Genomic DNA, 24,929 nt, shown 5'->3' on the forward strand with positions numbered 1-24,929 from the left:
GGGGACAAGGACAGCACAAAGTGCAGAGAGTTCTGAAGTTATCTAGAAGCCCTCTAGGGTGGCCATACGATTATTGGATAGGTATTGGATATCTGGCACCATTCTACAAGTTTGGGATCCACCCATGAAAAATATAAGGTTCTGCATTCAGAGGACTTCAACATTCCCGAAAATCAGAAAGAGAAGATATTCCTGGCAAAGGGAAGAGCATCAGGAGGAGCCAGAAGGTGCGTCTTGAAGCTGGATAACATAGGCTTCGCTGGGTGAGGTGAGCATGAGGGCAAGTCAGGAAGAAGACCCTGGAGAAGAGGGTCGGGGTCCAGAGGGTTCTGAGCGCCCAAGAACAGACGGAAGGAGGGAAGGGTTCAAAGCTGCCTGCATGTGTCAAGATGAACAGAGGATTCATGTTTCAACTCCTGGACCTAAGTTGTTGTTTTTTTTTTTTTTTGGTACCCAGGATTGAATTCAGGGGTACTCGACCACCGAGCCACCTTCCAAGCCTTATTTTGTATTTTATTTAGACTCAGGGTCTTACTGAGTTGCTTAGTGCCTCACTAAGCTGTTGAGGCTGGCTTTGAACTTGCAATCCTCCTGTCTCAGCCTCCCTAGCCACTGGGATTACAGATATGCACTCCCACACCTGGCTGAACCTTTGGCCACATTCATGGTTACGTTTTTATATTAACTTGCTTTTTTCTAAACTGTGGATACACTCATGGAAAACCTGGGGAACGAGTGGTTAGTGCCATTTAAGAGAAATTATTTTTGCTCATTATGCATCTTTTTGTATCTTATATTGATTTGGGTATTGAAAAATATTTATTTCCACATTTAAAAGCAGAATCTTTATGTCAGGTATCCAGGCTCCAGCACGGGTAGTTAAGTTGCTTATAAAATATGTGACATGTTTTAATTTCTTTAAATCAATCAATCAATCAATCATTCGTGATGCCTTTGGCAGGGAAAAGATAGAAAACAGGCTTTTATTTTATTAGGAAGCTGAGCTTGTCAACATTTCAAACGGGGGGTTGCCTGACCCGTGTTTCTGCAAGCTGTCGGGAGAATGTTAAAGTAGGCAACTTCGGGGCTGAATCTGCATGTGGATCTGTAGGGAAGGGGCGCAGTGGGTCGTGTATCCACATGGGACCCACTGGGCCCTGGGGATGTGGAGTGAACAGAGATTGGTTGATTTTAAAGAAATTAAGACATTTCTGGGTGTCCCTAAGAGTACCATGGGCTGTATGTACCATGCCTACCGTGCCGGCTGGAGAAGTTGGCCCTGGTCAAAGATGCTTTGGGGTGTGATCTCTGAGTCTAGGAAGGCACTCGGTTCCTTTTCCAACTAATCAAAGCCACTCCTCAGGGTACAGCCTTTGATGGCTAACCAGTGGAGCAGGGGTAATCTCACAGCACATGCCAGGGACTCCTCCAGGAGGTCACCTCCAGGCCACAGCACTTCTTCTGGAGACATTTTGTTAAGCGACTCAGTGAGAGCCGGTGTCTAAATAAAATACAGAATAGGGCCGGCAAGGTGTCTCCGTGGTCGAGTGCCCCTGAGTTCAATCCCGGTACCAAAAGACCTGGCGAGCAGAGGGAAGAAAGGAGACTCATTCCAGGCCAAGTCGGTGCACACCGAGAAACAGCCTGGTGACCCCAGCCGCCCAGGCAGCAGGCCTGTCCTTTACGGGCACTGGGGGTGGACAGAGGCTCCCGCTGCCCTCTGCCCTCCTCCTGGGGCTGTCAGCCCAGCATCCTGCATCCACTCCCTGGAAGAGTCTGGGCCCCAAGGTGACCTTTGCAGTGTTTCTCTCCCACCCCCACCTGCATCACTCAGGAGCTCCTGGGGAGGGCAGTAAGCTCTGGGGGGAGGGGAGGGGCTGCCCCAGCTCCCCGAGCTGCCAGCCCACTCCCACCTAGCGGTGACAATCCCCCTAGGCCTCCCTAGACCACAGTCTCTCCCTTCCTGGAGCTTCCTGACAGGCCCCCATACCAGCCCTGTTAGAAATTTCCTGAAATTACACACATCATAGCTCACCCTCACTGTGTGCCCAGCTCGGTGCTAAATTCTGCTCAAACACAGAGCCATACAACTCCACAGAGTAGGTATACTATGGCCTCGATAGGAGCAGAGACTTGCTTAAGGTCACAGCACAGCAAGAGGCCATGTCCAGGATGTGTATCCTGCCTTCTGTGGATCCCCACGCTCCAAGCACAAGACGGCCCTGCCTCTCAGGTCCCTGAGCCTTTCAGAGTAAGTTCTTCAAGGCCTCCTTCTGCCTCTTTACTAAGGTCCAAACTTCCCCTCCTACCTCTCAAGGCCTGTCCTAACCTGACCTCATGGCCCTTCACAAATACACACACACACACACACACACACACACACACACACACTGAGGTCCCCCACAAGATATCAGGAATGCTTCAGCCACCATGTGGTCCTGCCCCTCCATCCTCCCTGCCGGCCTGCATGCTGTTCCCTCAGCCTAGAACACCCTTCCCGATGGAAGAAGGACTCTGGCAGATGGGGCATGGGTTTTGAGTCCGATTGCCTAGGTGCCCCACGGGCCCTGGGTCTCACTGCATGACCTTTGGACTAGTCATCCCCTCTTTATCTGAACATTGATTTCCTCAACTGCAAACTTAGAGCTACCAGGCCTACGTCAAAAGAGAGGGGCTGAGTGTGGGGTGTGCCAGACAACGTGGGAATTCTTCAGATTCTCCGCTGGCTCCACCTGGGCCACCATCTACCCCCTCCTACTCGTCCTCGTCCTCCAAGCCCTGCTCGGACATCACCTCCTCCGAGATGTCCTCTGGGAGTCCCTCAGATGGGCAGGCAGGGTGCCGGCTGCAGGCTGAGCTCTGAGGGTCTGCAACTCGCCCGCCCCCAGCGCACAGGGCTGGGTGTGATTCACACAGAAGGAGAGAGAGGGGGCAGGTGAGCGCCTCCTGGGTCAGAGGTGGTTGGGGGTTGATGAGTGGGGTTGGACGGAGGGGGATAATATGGACAGTGACTTGGACCTTAATTGTTTGGGTAATTAGTCTCTAAATGACTGGGAGCAGCAAGAAGGTAACTGTGCTCAGCCTGTTGCTCAGGTCACTGGCTGTGGGGACAGGATCTCCACAGAGTGGGGGGGCCCCCTGTGCCCTGTCTATCCCCTCCCTCCGAGGCACCGGGGACTCGGAGCCCCCAGATCCCCTCATTGAATCCAATAAAAAGCCTCAGGAAACAGCACCAAGCTCGACCCCCACCTGGGGGGCTGAGCTCCTCAGGTTGCTTCTCCTCCTTTTTCTAGGCCAGGCCTTGTGCTGCTCCCAGGAGCCAGCGTGAGGGAGTGCAGGGGGACAGAGCCGCTGGGCAGGGCAGGAGGGGCCAAGGCTAAGCTTCTGCCCTCCCCTCCTGCCTCCCCACCCCCTCTGTCTCCGTCCTCCCCACCCTCCCACCCCTTCTCCCTCTCCCTCCCTCCCTCCTTCTCCCCTGGGTCTCCATCCTTCCCAGAGAGCCCTGGTAATAACAGCTTCCAAACCGGCCCAACAGGTTCCAGCAGCCAGGCCCAGCCCTGCCCCAGAGGCAGGTATGGAGGTGGCTAATCCCCCCCCCCCCCAGCTGCTGGCCACCTGAAAACATCAGGACCTCTGAGTCCACTGGCGGGCCCAGGCAGCCCAGCCAGGCCCTGTGGTCAAGGGCAGGGCAGGATGCCCTGAACAGCAAGCCACTCATCCAGACCTGTCACAGTGACATGCCAACCAAGGATGTCCCCACCACTGTGAGCTGCCAGGTCTGATGAATTCTGCAAAGCTCGACATATTGACTCACATTTAATTACACATGGAACAAATCATCTGGCTGAACTAAGTGAAGTTTCATAAAAGGAGATCTAAAATTTGGGGGAAAAAAATTTTTAGAGACTTTTTTTTTTCCCAGATGGACACATTATTTGAAGCTTGGACAAGACCCACCCGTGAAAATCCCTGTCCGACTCAGCTTGATCCACTGGGTCTTCTGCCCCTTAGCCAGTGATGGGCTGGGGAGGGGAAAAAGGAGAGGAAAGTCTGAGGGAGGAGGCTGGTTGGAACAGTGTGGAGTGTGTGCGATATTAAGTGCAAATGTGAAGGCGAGTACGGGTCTCAGTGTAGAATACCCTAATGTGGCCCAGATGGCCTGCGTTCCGAACCTAGCTGGACTTCTTGGCTGTATGACCCTGGGCAAGTTATTTAACCACTCTGAGTTTTAGTTTCCCCACCTGTAAAATGGGTAAACCTAAAATCGGCAATCAAAGAGTAACCTGCCTCCTGACATTGTTGTAAAGACTGAAAGAATTGATATGTGTTAAGTACTTAGCAGAATGTACTTAGTGGGCATGACGGAAGTGTTTGCCATCATTAGTATCAGTATGAATAGATTAGCATTTTTAATGTACCATCATCATTATTTTTACTTAGGACTGTACCTGGCCTGGTAAGCACTGGTCCCCAGCTCACTAGAACCACTGATGGTGTGTGTGCACGACATGTGCTTGACAGGCCTGGGGAAGGACCCTGTGAGTGAATGAACGGAGCCTCCTGGATGAAGCAAGGTGTCACTGTGTTCCCGATCTGGATGCTGGAGGAGAACCCGTTGGCCTGCCTCTGCCTCGTGCTGCCTCCCTGGGCCTTCAAAGCCAGCAATGCTGCTCCAACACAGCTCCCACAGTCACTTCTCCCTCTGACCACAGCCAGGAAAGGTTCTCCATTTGTCGGAGCCCACATGAGGACGCGGGCCCTCCCCAGACACCCAGGTTACTCTCCCCACCTCAAGGTCATTAACTGATCACAGCTGGGAAGACTTTTGCCACCATGAGGCAACACATCCTCGGGTTCCAGGCACTAGGACATGGACATCTTTGAGGGACCATCAGTGGGCCCCTAGCCCCAGGGAATGACGGGAAAAGCCCCCCCACCATTCTCAATTTGTTGTGGTCGAATCACATCAGGACGTGTCTGTCCTGGGGCTCTGGGTGCTGGGAGAGGCCGCCAGGCGGACAATGGATACACCACAGTCCCCTTGGCTGAGAGCATTCGGCTAAGGGTTCCAGGTCCCACAGCCGGCCAGGTTTGGGTAATTCCTCCCAGATCCAAAAGAGCAACAAGGTGTGACCAGGCTCTGCCCTGACCCGTTTGTGTCTGTGGGGAGGACAGTCCCTGATCCAGCCTCAAAATGTCCTCATCTGTAAAGCCTCAAAGAACTACACGCACCAGCAGGTGAGGTCCCTATGACGGCACCGGGCCTGCCGCGAGGGCTGAGTAGGTGTCTCAACCTGCCCACTCCACCACCTGGGGTCAGCTCAGGCTCGTGGTGGGAGGCCGATACGTGGCAGGGAAAGCTCTCCCTCCTGGTATTAGGAGCTCTGAGTGGGTGCCGGGCTGTGTGGGTGCATGTGAGTTTAGGAAAGAGTGTGCATGTGCGAGCAGGAGAATGGAAACCAGTATGTAAGAGACTATTTCCCAGCATGGAAAACGTAGCCCTGTGCTCTTTCCCACGGCCGAGACTCCCACCCAAGTTCCCCTGAAGGTCAAAGCCAGTGCCCACAGAACCCCGTGATTCTGGAAGCCGGACCAGAGAGAGCTGGTCCAAGCAGGACATTTCTTTGAAGTCTCCTGTTTTACACATTCAAATCCAGGGGATGTTCACTGCTGTGGCATCGTTAAGAGCATGCATCAAGCTGCAATTTCTGGAACACCAGGCAGCCGTTAAAAAGCGTAAAGTCAGAGGTCATTTAGACAAGATGTCCAAAGCATATGGTTAAGCACAAGAAAACTAGTGAGCTTCGTGATACTTTGGTGTAGATTGTACCCATGTTCATTTAAAAAATAAATAAGTAGCCAGGAAGATGGCGCCCGCCTATAATCCCAGCAGCTTGGGAAGCTGAGGCAGGAGGATCTCGAGTTCAAAGCCAGCCTCAGCGACAGCAAGGCCCTATGCAACTCAGTGAGACCCTGTCTCTAAATAAAATACCAAACAGGCTGGGAATATGGCTCAGTGGTCAAGTGCCCCTTGTATATTTATGTATAAATACATAAATAAATACATAAATAAATAAATAAAGGGTCTATCTTGCCAAGTTTCAAAATGCAAATGCTTTCCATGGGAGGAGGAAGTGACTGGCCACAACTGCAGAGAAAACTCAAATCCCATGGTTAAAAGCAGGCAGTCGGCCTTTGGTTTCTGTAATCTTTGAAAGGAGAGTGGAAGTCAGGGATGGGGAGACACTGTGTGACAGGCCCTGCGCGGGAGATTCTGGAGAACTTTGCTATGGGAGAAGAGTTTCAGGGTCTCTGGCTCCTGGATTCTTTTCTGTTTACATTATGCAATTCCTTGAGTTTTTTGTTTTTTGTTTATTTTTTTAAGCAAGTTGATACAGGTCTGAGTGCAGTTTTAAGCTTAAAGACTGACATTTAATTAAAGACAAGTTTAATATTCGTGTGAAAATGGCACCCCCCAAAAAGTAAGCAATGTTTGTCTCAGTTTGGATTCTGCTGGATCTGCCTGATACTGGCTTGGTCGAGGCTGTCCTCTCCAGACCCAGTGACACAACGGGCCTGGATAGTCATTGCTCGGGCCCCAGAGAGTCAGTAGCATCTAAAGCTGAAATACGGGGTGTTTGCCAGAGTCACACTGTGAATGGGGTTCTGTGAATAAAACCCCTCTTGTGATATTTTTGTTGTTTTTTGTTTTCTCAGTAGGACTCAGGCTAAGGAATGGCCCCTCTGGCTTCTGAGGCTGACTACCTTTGACAGGCCAGTCTTACTCTAGGACCCTTGATTTCTCCCTCTGCAAAAAATGAAGGTAAGAGAAAAGAGACCAGGTATGCAAAGTACTTAGCATGAGGCCCAATACATGGTAGGTGCACAGTAAATAAGAGTTCAGAAAGAAGAGGAGGCCGTGGCCTCCCCTCAGTCCCTGGGCTCCAGCCAGGTAGAAGTACGTCACTAGTGGCACACTGGCTGCCTGAGAGAGCAGAGTCCACCGGCTTTATCAGGCCAGGCTCACTCGCCCCACAAAGGACTGACCTCTGTCCTCAGACCACCTCAACCCGACTAGCTCCAGAACACGCGCTGTGAGATCCAGTGGCCCTGAGGCTCAGTGATGTCACTGCCTCTGAGAAAGTCAACAGAATCTAAAACCAAAACATGGGATGTTTTTCAGAGTCCTTCTGCTGAGGAAGGAAGCAAGACAGTCCCATTTTGCAGATGGGAAAACGGAAGCTCAGAGAGGTTATGAAACTTCTGTTCGTGCATCTGCGTTCACTCATTCATACACTGGATGGTTAAATAAGATGCTATTGAGAAGCAGGCACTGTGTAAGGCTTGGGCAAGAGGAAGCCCCAGTCAATAAGATCTGCAAGGTCTTTGCTGTCAAACAAGTCCCTGCAATGAGAAAGGCAGTAGTACCAGTTTAATGTTTGGCTATTGCCACCTTGAACTTAAGAGACCCTTGGTTTTCGTTTTGCATTGGGCCCTGCAAATTATGTAACTGGTGGAGTTAAGAGGGGCATGAAACCAAATGAACCAATCCCCACAGATGAAGATGTAGAAAAGGGAAACGGACCAAACCTTGGAGAAGGGGGAGGGTTAACAATGATGGGGGGGCGAGGTGCCTGGCCCAGCCTAGAACATTAGGCGAGGTGTTTCAAAGAAGAAACTTTTTGACCGAAGCCTGTAAAATGAATAAAATCAACCTGGGAAAGAGGTTAAAAAGAGGAAATCAAAATTCAGTTTCCTTATCTATAAAATGAAGATCGTGACCCTGACCCCACCGGACCAATAATTCCAAAGTTTCTTTCAGTCCTTCACTTACCCCATTCATTCATTGATCTATTCAGCGCATGTGGGTGCACATGGTACTGGCCATCAAACCTGGGAGCCTTACACATGCTAGGCGAGCACTCTGTCACTGAGCTATAACCCCAGCCCCTGACCTTATTTTTGTGACACGGTCTCACTACGTTCACCCAGGCTGGTCTTGAACTTGGGCTCAAGTGTGGCTGGGATTCCAGATATGCACCCACCCTTGGCTTCAAACACTCTGTTGAGCAGTCACTCTGCGGCAGGTGCTGAGCAGGCCTTGCAGACTGACGCGGCAAGGGAGGACAGAACAGCCCATACCCTTAGGACACATGTGTTCCGGCTGGGAGGTGGATGTTAAAACAACTGGTTCACACAGAAGATCATTTATCTATTCCCGGGACTTGCAGGAGGAAGGAGAGGTACAGGGTGCTACAGGAACATGAGGTGGTGGCTGGCTGCGAGCAGAGTTCTCAGCCCCACCCAGGGCTAGGAGCAGCAGTGGCCCAGGAGTCTGTGGCCTGGCTGAGCCTGGCTCTTCAGAGCGGGTCACCTGTGGACACAGGCCCAGCAGGGAGCTGAGGGCCCTCCTGATTTCAGCAGGCACCCTGCCAGCAGCCACCTGGCTGTGCCCTGGTCCCCAGGGGCAGTGGGAGGAACTGGCCCAAAGCAAGAGAGGGAAAAAGAGCAATGAAATTTTAATTAGAGAGAGGCAGGTTTGGGAGGCAGAGAGGAAGCAGGCTAGCCTTACTGATCAGCTACTGTGTGCCCAGCACTTCTGCCACATCCGTGAGTTCACTTTTACAGCTCTCTAAGGCACATCTCCCCCCACCCCTCATGTTCCAGTGGAGGAAACTCAGATTCAGACAGGCCAAGCCACCTTCTAAGGTCACAATGAAATTGTGGTGAGGCATCAACCCGATTCTGCTGCCTCTACTCACCTCCTCTCTGACCAAAAGACCTGCCCAAGTATTTGACAATCCACCAGAAAGATTTCTCTCCAGCCCCAGAACCAGCAGTGTTTATGTCTCCCCTGAGCAGTGGATTTGTTTTTCCTTCAGAAACACCAGGGCTCTTCAAGTTGATCTTTTTTCCTTCTTCTCATTGGTCACTAGGAGGCTCACAGTCAACTCTTGGCCCATCTCAATGCAGACTCCACATCATAATGTCTTCTTTATTTCCTCCTTCCCATTTTTGGTGCGTGTGTGTGTTCTCACTAATTTTAATAAGGTCCAATTCACCCTCTTAGCTCTGGTGTCATTAGGCCTTCTTAAGCCTCTGAGCATTCTCCAGAGGTTGGCTCCATCCTTCCCTCTGTGCATGGCGCCGTTCTCTGTCTTCTCATGCACAGGGTCTGAGTGGGGCTGTCTCAGTTCTCCATTCTCTCACCCTTTCCCCCACTTAAGCTCCCACCTAAATCTAACCAGCACCCCAGAGTCCAAACCCCAAGTTCCCAGTCAATAGATGGGCTGCTCATCTCTGAAGCTATGTCATAGCTTGGGATACCCAGGAACAAGCAAGCTCAGGGGGACAGCAGTGCTTAGCATGGAGCAGGTGAGCGTTTGTTGAGTGAATGATGGACTGGTTCCTGATGCTCTCATGAACTCACATGTGCACTCCACTCTGGGCCACTGGGGAGTGGCCTGTATACCCACCCCTGTCCCCGTTGACTCCCAGGGACACCAGGAAGGTCATGGTGAGCATCAAACCCAGGCAACCTGACTCCAGTCCACCATCTTCACCACTGAAGGGAACTCTTTTTCTGTGGCTGTACATGCACGTGCACACAGTCTCCCATGAGCCCATGTGCACCTGCCCACATGTGGACAGGACCCGCATTCTGCACAGACTCACAGAAACATGAACACCAACAACTGACCATCTTGTCACCAGGTTAGGGACCCCAGCCCACCATCTAAAAACTCAGATGTTCTCTCCACCACATGGTTCTGAAGATGGGAGGCAAGTTTACATAGTGACACGCAAATTTCTCATTGCCCGGAAAATGCTAGAAACCCCTGTCAATCAAGGCTCCGGGGCTCTGAGCATCTGAAAATGGCCTGGGGGAGGGGGCTGAGAATATTCGCACTCAGGGCTGAAACTCCAGATTCTTTCTCTGCTGTGTGTTCAGGGCTGTAAATCCCACTTCCCAGGAGCTCCTGCTGGGGTTTGTACTCTGCCTTCTGGGGCTTTCCCTGCCAATCAGTTTCAGAGCGAACTGAACCAGAGATCCTGGCCAGAGCATGGAACCCGTCAGACCTGCTTGACATCCCCACAGCTGCAACTCGGGAGCCTGGGCTTTGGGCTAAGTCTAAGCTAAAGGCTTCCCAGTGGCTTCTAGGAGAATTCTTTCAGATCCTGCTCCTTTTCTTAAGGCCTGGCCCTAGACACTGCAAGAGATGGCTCAGACTCAGCCTTCGGAGAAAGACTTCACACCTTCCCGGGGAGACACCTGCAGCTTACCACCCACCTCCATTCGCACGCCAGACATCCCCAACACGCTCTTGATCCGAAGATTCCCTCCAGAAACCAGAAGTGGGGCAGGTGTGCCCAGCTTTACTGAGAGGCAATTGAGGTTCAGAGAAGTGTAGTGACTTGCCTGAGAGAAGGGCTGCGTTTACATCAGATCTGCCTTCCTGGCTCCCAGACCTGAGTTCCAACGAGGCCCCCGTGCCAGGAGGATTTCAGAGGAAGGACTCTGACTTTGCTGGAGAAGGAGAGCCATAGATTATCTCAGAGCAGGACTAGTTCCCATTATCTCCGAAAAATAATAATAATAATAATAATAATTTAAAAGCAACGTGACCTAAGGAAAAGAGAATGAACAGTGGTCTGAAGGAGATGCTCTTGGCCAAGACTCACTGAATAAAACTGCAAAAACACTTTTCAGCCAGTTACAAATTCACCCATCATCCAACACCTGGCCTCAGAAAGTATCCTGGTTAAAGACACAGACTCCAGGTTCAGGCTGCCTGGGTTTGATTTGTCTCTTACAAGATGTGTATCTTTGCTTAACCTCTCTGTGTTCCGTTTCCTATCTCTTAGGGTTATTGTTAAGGATTAAGTGAGCTAATAGTTGTAAAATATTTAACAGTGCCAGGTACATGGAAAATATTTCCCAAATTAAGATCTTTGAGTCCACAGTCCTTGATCTTCCAAAGATAATACAAGGTCGGGTCTGATGTGGTGTGTTCCTAGGGATCCCTCTCTGGGTCTCATCAATGGTCATCAATTCCCTTGCTACCTATAAACTACTCCCTTTGATAAAGTGCTCTGGAATTCTTGGGCCCAGAACTTATAGAATGAATCTAGTACAACATCAATATTGTCATAAGATTCCACCTGAGGCCTCCATTTTCTGAGAAGCATTTGACTCTTCCCAAGAGTTTTCTCCCTCCTTGTGCAAAGAGAGAGGAATGAGAGCCATCCAAGGAAACATGGCAGAGCCATCCTCTGTAGAGAACTCAAGCAAAAGACAGATTTTTAGCTATAATTGAGGTGATAGTTTCCTAAAGAAACCTTAAGGTCACACTGCTGACCTTGAAGCAACCAGAGGCTGGGCAGAACACTGTGCAGGAAAACCTGCTCTGAAGACATCAGAGAGCCTCTGCACTTAACCTCTGCCCTTCGACCTTCCCCAAATCACATCAGGATCTGAGCTCAGCATCTTGGACTGCCAAAGCCACAGTTTAGGCGGAACTGAAATTTCTGCCTCTCCTCCAGGCCAAAGTCAGACCCATAACTTGCTAATTTTGCAAACAAAGCAGCGACAGGATCAAGAGATGAGTTTCTGAGAGAGGACCCAGGCAATGTTGGAAAGATAGGATAGGGCCTAGAAAGTAAGTTATAAGCCTCTGGGAATTGGTCAAAAAAGAGCGGGGCCATTCTGGGAAAGTACCTCTCTGACAGCAAATATGAAAGCAGATTCCTCCTTAAGAAATCAGCCTGTTTCTCAAGAACTGCAACCACCAGGGATTTGAGGTGTCCACTTGCCAGGGGTATTAGCAGGTGCCTGGAAAAACATTCTGTCCCACCTCTGCTTGGAAACAAGATTTCCCTGACTCTATTCATCTAGCTGTGAAATGGGCCTAGTGACATTTATGCCTGATCCCTTCCAGTGCAAGGGATGGAGCCAAAAGTCTTCCGAGGATGCAAGGAGGTGAAGAGGTTGCTCTGGGCTGTGTTTTGATTCCCCAGTCCAATCACTCAGAGGAAGTGAAGTCCTCCAAGTGTGTCTACCCCTCTTCCTCCAGGTTCTGCTTTTCGAGATCCTCCCATTATACAATGAAACAGAAAGCGGACCTGGGGAAGGTCCATTTTGACCTGAGGACATTGAAGACAATTTTTTTTTTTGAGTGTATACAGAATACATACATATACCACCAGCCTGCTCTTCAGACCCTGGCCATTGCTTAAAACAAGAGCACTATTGATTTGGCAAGGGTTTTCTTTAAAGAAAAAAAAAAAATCCTCACATGTGTCAGACTCAGAGATACTCTTTCTTTTTAAAAATAACTTGTCAAGGGGACAAAAGTATTTGAGAGGCTTTCATCTCAGCTCAGAAAGCAATGAGGGTGGGGGTCATTTTGGGGGAGTTTTATTTTTTCTTTTTGGAAGTGCTGGGGATTGGATCCAGGGCCTCTAGAATGCTAAGAGTTTTTGTTGTAGGTTGGCTGGCTGGTTTGATTTGTTTGCAGAGGTTAGAATTAGGAGAAGGATAACTGGAGGGCAGGGAAGGGAGAAAGCAGGTGGGATGCTGCCCAGCAGTGAGACCCCAGAGCCTCCAGAAGATCCTTCTGTGATGGCCCCTTGTTGCCTCTGAGGTCAGATAGCAACCTCTTCTTCCTCCTCAGACACCAGAATATGTCTCAAAGGGCACCAATGACGGTGTGTGAGATTTTAGAGAATGGCACACAAACAAGCTTTAAAAAAATATATTTTAGCAGCATATATTTTTAAAGAGAGAGGATAAATAGATATGAAAGATAGATATGATAGATGATAGATAAGAGGACAGACAGACAGATCAATAGGATAAACAGATAACTGATTGAGAGATAAATAGAAGCCAGGACCCCACACTCAGGCCTTTACAGACATAACCCTTTTCTTCTTTAAGTGCATTGTATTCAACTCATTTTCATTCATCCGGTTATGAGGTTGTTGAGGTCCTACTAAGTGCCAGGCACTGTTCATGGTGCTTAGGAACATCAGTGAACAAAACAGTCATCAGACCCTGACTTCACAGGCAGAGTCAGAAAATAGCAATAAATAAATAAATAATCCATTATTGTAAAGTACTTAGTGCTTGGGGCAGGGGTGGGGGGGGTGAAAGGAGAGAAAAGAAAGAACCAGAAATAGTAGAGGACAAGCAGGTCAGCAGTGCCCAGGAAGGGGAAGGGGAACGGATTCAACAGGAAGGTCAGGATGAGCAAATTAAGTCCGAGCAAGGAATGGAAGGAGATGCAGGACTTTCCAACAAGCTTATCTGGGGAAAACGGTTCCAGCTGAAGGAGCAGCTCCAGCAAATGCCCTTAGGAAGGGCAGTATCCAGCATGTTCCAGAAACAGCAAGGCAGCCACTGTGGTTTGAACAGAGTGAGGGACATGAGAAAACAGAGGTAGAGAAAAATTAGAGAGGAGACAGAGACCCTGACCACTTATTTTAAAATTCATGAAAACTTTAAACATGCAGATTTTCATCCACATGAAGAGCCACTTGTGGCTAATGACTACTTTATTTGCTGGTGCTCATGTAGAAAAATCTGGCATCACAGAAGTGTCCCTCCGATGGCTTTGATCCGGGGTGCTCTTCTCCTACCCATTGTATTTGGATAACTTCAGATCTCAGTTCAAACATCTCTTCCTCCAGGAGGCGGGCCCTGTGCTTGTCTTCGTTATCTTATGTAAGCTCTCAGAGGGCCAGGTCGATTTCCTCCATAGCAGTTGTCCCTCTTGGGTCAACTGACTCTTTGGTTCAGTGTCTGGTGGACATCTCTTCTCCCCTAATAGACAGCAAGCTACACGAAGGCTGGGATGGTTTCTGTCTTTGCTTGTTATATTGTCAACATCAAGAAGCGCAGTGAACATGAAAAACCCCTAACACATACTTGTTCATTGATTGAGTGAACAGCTTTGAGGTGGCAGACTGGACCAGGAGCATTCACTGGCAGACTTACAGCGGCTGCGGACCCTGTGGTTCAGTTGGCTCCTGGGACAAGCAAATGGAGAGCAGCTTCAGAAGCCGGACCCTGCCCAGGCCCCCACCTCATTTCTGCACACTGCTAGCCACCAAAGCCCCCACGTGCTGTCCCTCCAGGATAACTCCACTAGAGAAACCTAGTCTCAGACATTCACAGATGCCTTTCCTGCCCTCCAGCCCTGCGCTCGCGGAGGCAGCTGCAGCACTGAAATTCTTCCTCTTGCTTCTTGAAGAAGATTCCCAGGGCAGGGGACCAACCTCGGCCTGTTTGCTGGGACATCTGACTAGGCATGGAGAGTGCTGTGTGCTCCAGCACGTATGTGTCGCCCTCGTGGAGCGAGGCCTGGACCGCACAGCCCCGGATCTGACAGGTAACACACAGCAGCCGCGTGATTTACAAGGGCTTGCGGGGAGAGGTTCTTCTCCCACTTTGAGAGCTTGAGTGCTTCGTATAAATATTTATGGGAGTCTGGGGCCTCCATTAACCCCACCAATGCCACATTTCACTTGTTACATGCTGCTTGTGTATGAATGAACCTGAAAGCAGTATTCAATTATACATGACGTACATGTGTGCCTGTAAGCCTCTGATAATGTCCAGGGACCCCCGGACATTTTGCCAGAGCATGTATAATGTGTAATCAATTGTGTTTCAATGTGGATATAGATCCACACAGCTATGTGCATAATTGTGAACACTGTATGCACATTGTAAATGCGTGTGCAAGAGCATTTGGACCTGTATGCCTCTAGGTATACTACATACATACATAAGAGTACATGTGTGATGTGTGCATATGCACATGAATGTGAATGTACATGTAAAACAAATGCAGATTTTGTGCTTGAGCAAGTGTGCCCATGTATGCCTGCCTCTGTGTGTACAAACATGAAGGTATTCACGTGTGTGTGTGTGTGTGTGTGTGTGTGTGCACGTGCCTGTCCTAAGAATGAAGAATATCCATGTGCAGATGCAAAGCTTCAACCCGTCCCAGAAACAGCTTTTGTGAAACTGTGGATGATTCCTTCAAAAGTGCCTCACCTAGAGGCTGCTGCGTCTGTGAACACTGGCTCTGGTAATTATGATCCATTCGTTGGAAAGTTCCATTGAAAACAGATGAAGAGTGAAGGGACGGTTCATTAATTACAAACAGCACCAATGTCCCAAGACAATGATGCCCAAGACGGCCTCCTCCACCACACACACACACACACACACACACACACACACACACACCTCACACCACCATACTCCTCTGTCAGAGAGTAAAAAGTGACAGCTGCAGCTTCCCGCAGATACCCTTGTCATCATGTTGCCCCACCGTGGCTCCAAGTTTCCATGACCCATGTCCTTGGCTGGGCGGGAAGCCTTGTGGCTGGAGAGAGTGAAGCACATCCCCAAGAAAGTACCTTCTGCAAAGGGACTTGGAAAGGAAAGCATCCCCAAAGAAGGCTCTTTCCTGCCCCTCCACACTTCCTCCTGCTTCAGTGTTTCAGATGAGGATGGTGGACTTGTGGCAAAACACAAATTTCAGCATCAGGTAGGTGGGGGCTCCACTGGGTCACCTTGGGGGGAAAATGGCTACACTTGTTTATCCACCCCGGGTCTGCAGGTGACCGCACCACATAGAGTTAAGTGAAATGCCAGAACAATACTAATCCCAGGTTTAACCATATCTCTTCAGCTCTGTGCCCTCTATGCCCCTGACCATGGAAAGGGACATGGGTACAAGGCTCTGGCTCCCAGGACACAAAGAAGGGAGTCTGGGCCCCTGGCATCTCCTGAGCAGAGTTCAGGGTCCTATAACAGTGGCAGAGTCAGAGTGGTAAAGATGAGTGATCAGAAGAAACGAGGAATCTTAAGAGTGAGGTAAGGGTAGCCTCAGCTCCTGAATCTAATGGAGTCACGGGCCAGGATCAATGCCTACCTCATGCTCCAAAGCTCTGAAAATGGTACCTCTCACCTCCCATCCCTTGTCCTTTTATTGGAAAAGCCCAATCCCTGGTAAGACGCACAGAGCTCCAAAAATGAAAACACTCTGATATAAACATTTGATTTGCGAACTTTGCCTCCCTTCTCATACTGAAACTGACTTGCTTCTTCCAGAAATTTCTAGGCCTCCTCCCCCTGCCTCTGTAGCTGCCCCTGCAGCCCAAAGACATCATCCCTTTTTGATACAAATAAAACAGAATGTGTAATGAGAGGCTGCTGTTTTACATGAAAGTAACTTCACATACAAAGAATGCAGAAAGGCTGCTAAAACCAAGTTTTGCAACAAATCCTTATTATTAATTTAGGTGGTTTTCCATATTGGAGCAGCAACTCCTCTCATATGTTTAATTTCTTGCAAGAGAGAACAGTTAGCTCTGATTTCCTTATCTAACAGCATCATTTAAGATAACATGCGTAGGACAATGGAGAGAAGTATTAAGAAGCCTAAGAAGAAGTGGAAGACAAGGAAATTCTTGTCAGAACAGGGAAAGGGGTTTAGATGGGCACAGAGGAAGTGTAAGGGCCAGGAGGAGACATGGCTGGGAGAAGACACGGGGAATTGGGGAATGAGTGCTCCCCTGTTGAAAGAGATGCTGCTTCCACACCAGAAACTGTGGAAAGGATGAAATTTCAGCAGCAGCTACTGCTGCATTCTCCAAAAAGAGGTTAGGCTTCCAAGCGAGGAAAGCCCCAGCCTGGGAAGCCCCAGGGTGTGGTCCAACTTCTATCCTGGACACAGGACACTGCCTTCAGTGTCTTACCAGTGCTGTGCTAGGAATCAGCAGTAGCTCTTTTAGCCAGACTGCCTTCTTTCCAGAGGGCTGGAGCCACAAATGATGTTGCCTCCAGGAAGCACCCTTTAAGGGCTTTTATTTTGGTGAGGGGAGAAGGGTTCCTTACATAACAAATCCAAACTCAAGGATTTCTGGGCTGCGAGGCCCTCAGACTGCAGGTTGCAAGTGGACAGTTAACAGTTACAGTCATGCAAGAAGTCATCAGGGTTTTCCTTTCTGAAGACAAAAGGGCCCAGAAAGCGAGCTTTGCATCAGAAAGCCAGCAGGACACAACTGGAAACTCTAGCCCAGCTGTTTCCGGCGTCCCGGAGAGCATGAGCTGTGGGGCTGGGGATAGGAGAATTGGGGACAAGCAGGTTTGCTTGGTGGCAAAAGCTGTAACTCCAGGTCACAGAGAAAGACCAGTGACCAGTATGGGGTATCTGTCGCAGCTCCTGGCAGCTCCCACCATGAGTGTAGGTCCAGGTGGCCCCTTTGGGCAGGCACGGACTTTTGTGGTGGGTGGACAGAGGGTAGGCACGGGGTTGTCCTGCCACAAAAATACCCAGAGACCAGGGCTCCTGTGAATCTTGACTGTGACTGATGTGTGGACCTGGATCAAGGACCAACCTCAACTTCCACAGAGATCCTTTGCATGGGGACTTGGCACTTGCTGACCAGCGGGTTTCTGCTCCCTGTCAGTCTCCAGCTGACCTTGGTGCCCAGGGGAGGCTGCAGACCTACCTGTTCAAGTTTTCCTTCCTCTCCGATCCTCCTGACACACTTCTCTACCCTTCCCGCCAGGCAGCGCCAGAATAAAAGGGAGAAGAGAAAACAAAAGAGAAGGAGAAAGTTCTCTGAAATGAAAGAGTTTAGAAAGGAAGGGCTAAAGAAATGGGAAATAGTGGAGGGAGGGAGAGGGAGAGGGAGAAGAAGTAGAGAGAGAAGAAAGGGAGGGAAGGAAGGAGGGAGGGAGGGAGGGAGGGAGGAAGGAAGGAAGGAAGGAAGGAAGGAAGGAAGGAAGGAAGGAAGGAAGGAAGGAAGGAAGGAGAGGAGAGGAGAGGAGAGGAGAGGGGTAAAGAGAAGACCCCACGAGGCAAGAGAAGGGGCAGGTGGCTCCCGGCTGCAGCGTACAGGAAGCCCAGGCTTCCTGGAAGTGCCCAGAGCGCCTTTCCTCGACTTGCCTCGCTGAAGGTGGCTGCTGCGGACCAGCACCAGCACACTCGGACCAGCACCAGCACACTCGTGAAATCGGGGTCTCAGGAAGGGACTTCGCGCCGGACCAGACCAAAGTCACCCCTGCAAGGGGCGCGGTCCGGAATGGAGCCACATTCCCGGGGCCTGAGTGTGCCCCCTGCGTGCGTCCCGGTGTCTCTGTGTGTCTGTCTCCGCATGTGTCTCCGGGAGCAGGCGCCAGCCTGTCTACTTAGGGCCAGTGCCGGCTTGGAAGACTCCCGACGCTGGGAGGATTTTCCCCCGGGGACGTGAGGATCCAGAGGTGCCGGCGAGTTGCTGGGAGCGGTGAGAACCGAAAAGGTGCATGCAGATGCGGAGTGCCGCCGGGGTGGGACAAGTCCGAGGTCCCGGGACCCAGTTCTTTCTTCTTGTGCTTGTGGGCGCCCTGTCTGGGGCTTCGCGACGGGTCGGGACAGCAGGCTGCAGGTGGAGACGTGGCCGAGGCTTGCCTGCAGTCTGAACCTGCCCTTGAGATTCTGGAAGTCTGAGCCTGCTCTCTAGACTGAAGGCTGTCGCCCACGTGTGCCTAGACCGGGTCAGTGTGCACGAACGGATAGTGTCTGCTGTGGGCATCTATATGGCTGAATGGCATGGGTGTCTGTGTTTCTGTATGTCAATATGTCTCTAAGGTTGTGTCCTGAGATTGTCATCTTCTCCAAGATGCAGTTGGTCACCCAACTGACCTGAGCTACCTTGTCCTGATGGAAGCAATGTGTCCTTTACTGGGTGGGTTTGAGTGTCTTTGCGCCTTAGGGAGGGAAGACCGACCCTCCGCAGTTTGCAACCCTCCTCAGTGTGCAGGCAAAAAAGTCTAGGTGACTTTAGAGGTGGCGGTGCCGGCTGGGATGATTCCAAAAGGAGTCAGGCTGCTGGGGTGATTCCACCGCCAAGAGAATGTGATCTACCTTGGTCTTTGTGAGAGGCAGGCAGAGAGTTTCTTCTGATGCCCCCAGGGGAAGTGACAGAAGCCTCTTTTGCCCCAAAGGGGATGCATTTATGCATATAGGCACGTTCTATGCAGGTGCATTAGCAAATACAATTAGGAAATTATCACACCCTCTCACCCCTTCATCTACTCATAATGGCTCAACTACCTTCTCCTCCCAGATCTCAGCCGAAACCTTCCCTGCCAGAAAGGTCTTTTCGCTTATCTAAATGGACTGGTTTGGGGAATCAAATTCAAGATGAAATCCCTAGCTTCTCTCCATACAGGACACTGAAGAATTATATATGTAAATTACTGCTAATACTATTTGTACCTTTATATTTTTAGCTCTCCATCCCTCTTCCCCAGACCCCAGCCACCACCTCTACCCGCCAGTCTCCAGGAATCCTGGCCAAAACCTATTCTCTGCCAGCTTCGCTCTCTTCTTCCTTCTCCCAAGCTCCACCCAGCTCAGGTTCCTGGCTGGAGCTCCTACACCCCACCCCCATTGGGTCCTGAAATTTCGTGTTAGAAACTCTGGGCCAGAGAAATTCAATCTGAATATTGAGTCTAAGGAGCCTGGAAGTCCCTGAAGTTACTGCCAAGAGAGTACAGAACTCTTCTGAGATTTGGAGGTCCTATCCCACATCCCAGATGTGTCACCCCTAAGTTATAGACAGGGTTCCAAGGAGGCCAAGAGCACCTAAGTGAACATTGATCTTCCAAGTATCAGAAAAAGGAAAGGGTCTAGGGCCACGTTCTGGCCTGGGATATTCAGGCTGCCGTCAGAGCTGGTGTGCGAGAAGGATGACCCCCAAACCCCATTCAAGTCCCAATTTAAGGAGCCACTGAAATGCAGGCTCCGCAGTGGTGTGCCCTTCTGTGGGGCTGAGCGATGCAAGCCTAAGCACACTACCCCCAAAAGAAGTCTTCAAGGAGGATGGGCTTCCTATCTGGAAGGCCCTATATGCCAAATCTGGTGCTGGGTTTCACCTGCTTTCACCAGCCTTTTGGGGGAGGTGGTAGGCTTCTATTCAGAGCATTCAGCTCCAGGCAGCTCTGGTTGCTACCAGGCAGAAGAAAGTCAGAGATCTGAAGCCTGGGCAGGAAGGCAAAGGGCCCTGGAGCACCCAAAAGACGTGGTTTCCCCATCAGGGCAAGAACTATTGGCTTCCTGGTTTCTGCCATTCACTATTCAGAGCAGGGAGTCTAGTAGGGTAGTTCTGATTGCCAAGCCTGAAAGCACTGAATAAGTGGCGTGTGCCCCATGCCTAGGGACTCCGAGGTCTTTCGGCCCGCACCCTCTTGGCTCAGAAACAAACTCGACCGGGGTTTGGACCTAGGATGAGAAGCAGAAAAATACATTTGACGCTCACATACACACACTCAGTCAAACACTCTGGAAGACAGCTGCCCAGACTTGGTTTTCTTTTCAATTGACATGGGGGGAAAGTGCCCCCCAAATTGGTGCAACTCTTGAAGAAACAAGAGACTCAAAGTCATGCAAAGGCGGAGTTCTCTAAATAAACACCATTTCCATGGTTTTAATAAGCAAAATAGGAAACCATTTTAATAACCAAAAAACAGAAACCAGTCTGAATAAAACTACAATAGACTAGGTTTTAATATTTTCATATCATAAGCAGGGTTTGAAATTGATCCCTTATTTTACATGAAATAAAAACAATTTCTGTTGCGGCAAGTTTGATTTCAACACAGTTGAATCCGTAAAAACCAAAGCTCGTTTCTGATGCAGGACGAATATCCACAATATTTAAAACTGCAAGCACCATGCGGTTCATACAATCTTGTTATTACTGTTAATTTATCAACTAATACAAACTCAAAAATGCATCCGGCCAGCAGCGCCAGCAATTTCAAATGGGAACTAAAAAATATGCTTTCATTTTGTTTTTTGTTTTTTTGTATTTTTTTTTTGTTTTTTTGTCAGTGCAACTTAAATCCTTTTACTGACCTGCAGAAAAAAAAGTAATAATAAAGAAAAAACGCCCAGATCTTCCCTATAACTACTATACAACTGAAGGGGGGGGGGAACCACCAATAACTCTTCCTGCTATCTCAAAAGCAGGGAACAAAACACATAATGCGTTGGTCTAAAGTTGCAAATTTACTTGCCAATGTTCGGGTTTCTGGTATATTTTGAGCAGTGGCAGCTGCTTCACTACAAGCTGGGGTCACCATTGATGGGGAATCTTCTCACCCTAGGGGGGCTGGGGGGCCTGCAAGGAGTGCAAACTGGAGAATTAAAAAAAAAAAAAAGACCCTGGGGTGATTCTTCTTATTAAAATAAAAACCGGAGAAGATGTGTTTCTCTTTCCTCTCTTATTAGGGGTGTCAATTTGACCAGGAGACAAGGCAGAAATTGAGGACCCTTTCTAGGGTCCCCCGTATGGCACTCCACCACTGCTCCTGCCCTTGTACCCTCTTTCCCTCAAAACTCCCCAAAATGAAAACTAAAGCAGGATGACAAGAGAACTCAATGTGGACAGGGGAAGGGAAGAAAACATGCAACTTCTAAGGGTGCCCCAAGACAAAGTTGTTGCCTAATGCTAAATCCCCAGAACGTTTGTTTGGTCTTTGTTTTTGTTTTTACTTACAAATTAAAAAAAAAAAGTCATAATACTAAACCCAAACAAAGACACTTCAGCTTGCTGCCACGTTCTCTATTCGGTTTGGCGGGGCGGGTATTTACAAGCCGACAGCTGGGACTGAAACCCGGCTCGCAGCCGCAGGAGTTTCCAAACTGCGATCCCTTCTTACCCAAAGAAACAAGGGGGGTTATGATCCATGATCAACAACATGCTAAAAGTTAAACAAGAAAATGGTACAAAATAGAAATTATTACCATACATGTCCAGCATGCAGGATTAATATTTTTAATGCAGATTTTCGTATTTTTTTTCTATATAATCGAGCAGGCAATAAAACTGATGAGATTTGCGCGCCGAAAGTCCTAACTGAGGCCCGCGTCTCTCGGCTGAGAACCAGTGTTCTCCGGACTCTGGACAGGCAGGTCCCACTGCTCTTCCTCCCTTTGCTCAGCCTCGCCTTGAGCAGGCTGGGACGCCAGGGTCCCTCTCCTCTCCTCTGCTCTCTTCCTGGGGCGGACTGAGCTCCGGACTTCGAAGCAGCGGCCCCAGCACTTTCAAAGTTCAGAAAGCCCGGAGTCTCCAGACTGCTGGGCGACTCTTAGGTAGTACGCCTCACCGCCTTCCAGCCTAGAGAAAAGTTGCTCCGGGATCTCCCACCCTCCTCGTCTCTCTGGCTCTGCTCGAGTCTAGGAGGCGGCGCTGGCGTGCGCTGCTCTCGCCTTAGCCAAGGTCCCCTGCCCGCCCGCGCTCCCTCCCGTCGCCCGCGGCCCGTGCGCGCCCTTCCTCCCTCTCGCTCAAGTCAAACAGGTCAAGGCTGGGGCCATGGCAGGGACAGAGTCCAAGGGAGTCCAGGGCTGGGGACACGGGACTGGGGATCCGGGCCCAGGAAAGAGCGGGGGCCGGGACCCGCCACGACTCACAGAAAGAACTCGGGAGAGGAGGGGCTGTCGCTGGTGGAGCCCGCCTCCCTGAAGCCGGAGTTGGCGAGTTTCTCGCACTTGACCTTGTAGGCGTCTCTCTCGCGGGCCAGCCGGGACACCTCTTGCTTAAGCTGCTCCACCTGCTGAATGAGCTGGGTCTTCTCATTCTCCAGGTGGTGTTTCTGCTGGACGCGTTTATACCTGCACGACTGGGCGTAGCCCCGGTTCTTCAGGGTCCGCCGCTTCTGCTTCAGGCGGATCACCTCGTCCTTGGTGAAGCCCCGCAGGTGGCGATTCAGCTCACGCACCGACATGGACACTAGCTGGTCGTCGGAGAAGCGGTCCTCCACGCTACCGTTGCCTCCCGCCGCCGTCGCCGCGGCCGCCGCGTGGGGACCCGGCCCGGGGTGGCTGGTGGGCAGCTGTTGCGCTGGGCTGGCTGCGCTGGACGGCGGCGGCGACGCTTGGTGATGGTGGTGATGGTGCGGGTGAGCGTGCGGGCCCAGCTCGTCGTGGGCCACTCCAGCGCCGGGGTACGCGTGGTGCGGGTGAGGGTGGTGGTGATGGTGGTGGTGGTGAGCGCCGCGGAAGCCGTCGAAGCTCTGCAGCGGCTGTGGCACTGGGTGCGAGCCGATGAGCGCCTCCACCGCGTCCTCGGGCGTCAGGTTGAGCGCCTCAGGGTTCATCTGCTGGTAGTTGCTCGCCATCCAGTACAGGTCCTCGAGGTGGGTCTTCTGTTCGGTCGGGCTGAAGCTGGGTGAAGAGGGCACCGAGCTACACGGTGTGCTGAGTGGTGTGGACGACACCGAACCGGCGGGCTGCAGGCGCGTGCAGGGCCGGCCCGGACGCTCTGCACGCCCCAGCGGCTCCTTCTTCACGTCGAACTTGAGCAGGTCGAAGTCGTTGACGTACTCCATGGCCAGCGGGCTGGTGGGCAGCTCTGGCCCCATGCTCAGCTCCGCGGCCATCGCTAATGCGAGGCTCAGCCGCCGCTGCCGCCGGGGAAACTTTGCGGCCGGCCGGAGCGCGCCGAGCCAAGCGCGGGGGCGAAGAGCGGCGAGCCGGGGAGGCGGGGAGCCGAGGGCGCAGCGGGCCGGGGCCGCCGGCCAAGCCTTTGTCTGGGGACGCGGCGGCGCGCCGGAGAGTCCCGAGGCTGCCTGCGCTGCCCCAGTGCCGGGGTCTGTGGCCGCTACGGGACCGAGCCGGGTCAAGCCGGGCAGGGTGGAGAGGCAAGCCAGGCGCGCGAAGGGCGGAGGGGAGGCGCGGGGCGAGCGCCCGCCTTTCGCTTTCTCGCTCTCAAGCTCTAGGGTTCTCTCGCTCGCAGCCGCTCGCAGCCCGGCGGTGCAGCTGTGCAGGATCCGGCGCCGCCGCCGCCTTTTATCGCTTTCCTGATGTCACTGGGGCGCAGGGGCCCGGGCGGCCCGGCGCGCTGGCCAATGGCTGCACGGCCCCAGCGGCCCAGCGGCGCTGGGCGGGGCGCGCCTGACAGTTCCCCCGCCCCCCGAGTCAGCTGACTGGAGGCCGGAGCAGCCCTGGAGCCGCCTAGGCCTGGCAAAGGGCTGCAGCGGAGTGGGACGGCCGGCCTGGGCCCAACCCCCCACCCTCCAGGTCCTGGCCCCTGCACGCTCGCCTTAGTTGCGCGCCCCACCTCTTGGCCAGGTCGCTTCTTCCACCCACACACACCCCGGGCACTCTCACCTCCCTCAATATCCTTTGCATCCCTATTCCAGCCCGTGTCACTCCCAAGGAGGCTCGGAATGAGCGCAGGGACGAAATCTCCCGGGCCCTTTGTTCCCAAGCGGCCCCCGCCCAGTGGGCGACGCTCTGTGTGCCCTCGCGGCTGCTGGCCGAGTGAAATGTGTGCCAAGTGTGCCTGTGTTTCTGAAGGTCTACGTGTATTTGTGTGTGCTGGAGGGAGGAAAAGGTTAGGGCTCCGAGAGTTGTGTTCAGACCCAACTCTTAACCTCAGGGGACCTTTCTTGGGCCAAGATGGGCTGTAACCTTCCTAGCGGGTGCAGTGGCGGAGTCCTAAGATTAAACACCCCGGGCCTTGAAGCTCCCTGCGCTTACCCCACCCCCAAATGCTCACGACCGAGGTAACCGAGAAAGAATCGGCCCAAAGGCCCCAAATCCCTTTCCCCAGTCAAATGCACAGAAACCTGAGCGCTCTGAGGTTCGGGGCCGAGGCCAGCACGGGACGGTGCTCCTGGTGTCTCTTGGCTGCTAGGGAACGGGCCCTGTTTTTGTTTGAACGTTTTGTAACGATTAAGCAGATCCCGGCGTGTGCCGGCCGCGCAGAGGCTCAAACAGGCATAAAGTGCGACCCCAAGTGGCCACGGTGCGCAAAGGCGCTCGAACGGCCCGGCCCTTAGCCAGAAGGCTTGGACGGCGCCTGGACCCAGCCAGGTCTCCCTACTTGGGCCAACCCGAGCTAGCACAGAACGCAGG

General features: G+C 51.6%; 1 protein-coding gene and 1 long non-coding RNA gene across 10 annotated transcripts in view; both read right to left on the bottom strand.

Moving 5' to 3' along the window:
- Positions 1 to 24,929, bottom strand: part of LOC144378131 (uncharacterized) — a 149,664-nt gene that overhangs the window by 46,137 nt on the left and 78,598 nt on the right. The gene's annotated exons all lie outside the window — the stretch shown is intronic.
- Mafb (MAF bZIP transcription factor B) lies at positions 20,550 to 23,984 on the bottom strand. Its single transcript, XM_005329834.5, has one exon. The coding sequence runs from the start codon at positions 23,447 to 23,449 to the stop codon at positions 22,478 to 22,480; it is 972 nt and encodes a 323-aa protein (XP_005329891.1). The 5' UTR covers positions 23,450 to 23,984; the 3' UTR covers positions 20,550 to 22,477.

Source organism: Ictidomys tridecemlineatus, chromosome 5, assembly GCF_052094955.1.
Source record: "Ictidomys tridecemlineatus isolate mIctTri1 chromosome 5, mIctTri1.hap1, whole genome shotgun sequence".
Lineage (NCBI taxonomy): Eukaryota > Metazoa > Chordata > Mammalia > Rodentia > Sciuridae > Ictidomys > Ictidomys tridecemlineatus.

Excerpts from the sequence above, each read along its gene's own strand:
- Mafb (XM_005329834.5), bottom strand. The coding sequence starts at position 23,449 with ATGGCCGCGGAGCTGAGCATGGGGCCAGAGCTGCCCACCAGCCCGCTG.